The sequence below is a fragment of the Arachis duranensis genome, chromosome 10, assembly GCF_000817695.3.
Source record: "Arachis duranensis cultivar V14167 chromosome 10, aradu.V14167.gnm2.J7QH, whole genome shotgun sequence".
Classification (NCBI taxonomy): Eukaryota; Viridiplantae; Streptophyta; class Magnoliopsida; order Fabales; family Fabaceae; genus Arachis; species Arachis duranensis.
The window spans coordinates 103,701,500-103,701,755 of record NC_029781.3 but is presented as its reverse complement, the minus strand read 5'-3'; the positions used below and the strand labels follow the sequence as shown (position 1 = coordinate 103,701,755).

Sequence of the window (256 nt, the reverse complement as noted above, 5' to 3'; positions counted from 1 at the left end):
CCTGTCCAAAAAAAAAAAAAAATACACCCTAAGATATTAATATAGGATTTTTCTTCTGTGTTCTATTTCCAACTCTTGGTTGCATCCTTCTTCTTCTTCTTGACATGGAGTGGCGATAAGATTGGATTCATCGGAGATCTCGCTGTCGGGAAAAGCAGCCATGGCCGAAGCTAAAACCCATAACAACTCCAACAAGCCCAGACCACGCATACTCATCTACTTAGCCATCCAAATCATCACTCACAGCACCATCGTC

General features: G+C 42.2%; 1 protein-coding gene across 1 annotated transcript in view; it reads left to right on the top strand.

Annotated features, from left to right (window-relative positions):
* Positions 1–10: 10 nt before the first annotated feature.
* The window catches only part of LOC107471815 (uncharacterized), a 4,184-nt gene continuing 3,938 nt past the window's right edge, over positions 11–256 (top strand). The window contains exon 1 of the mRNA XM_052255788.1: positions 11–256. Within this exon, the coding sequence (XP_052111748.1) occupies positions 161–256 (96 nt within the window). The 5' untranslated portion in view covers positions 11–160.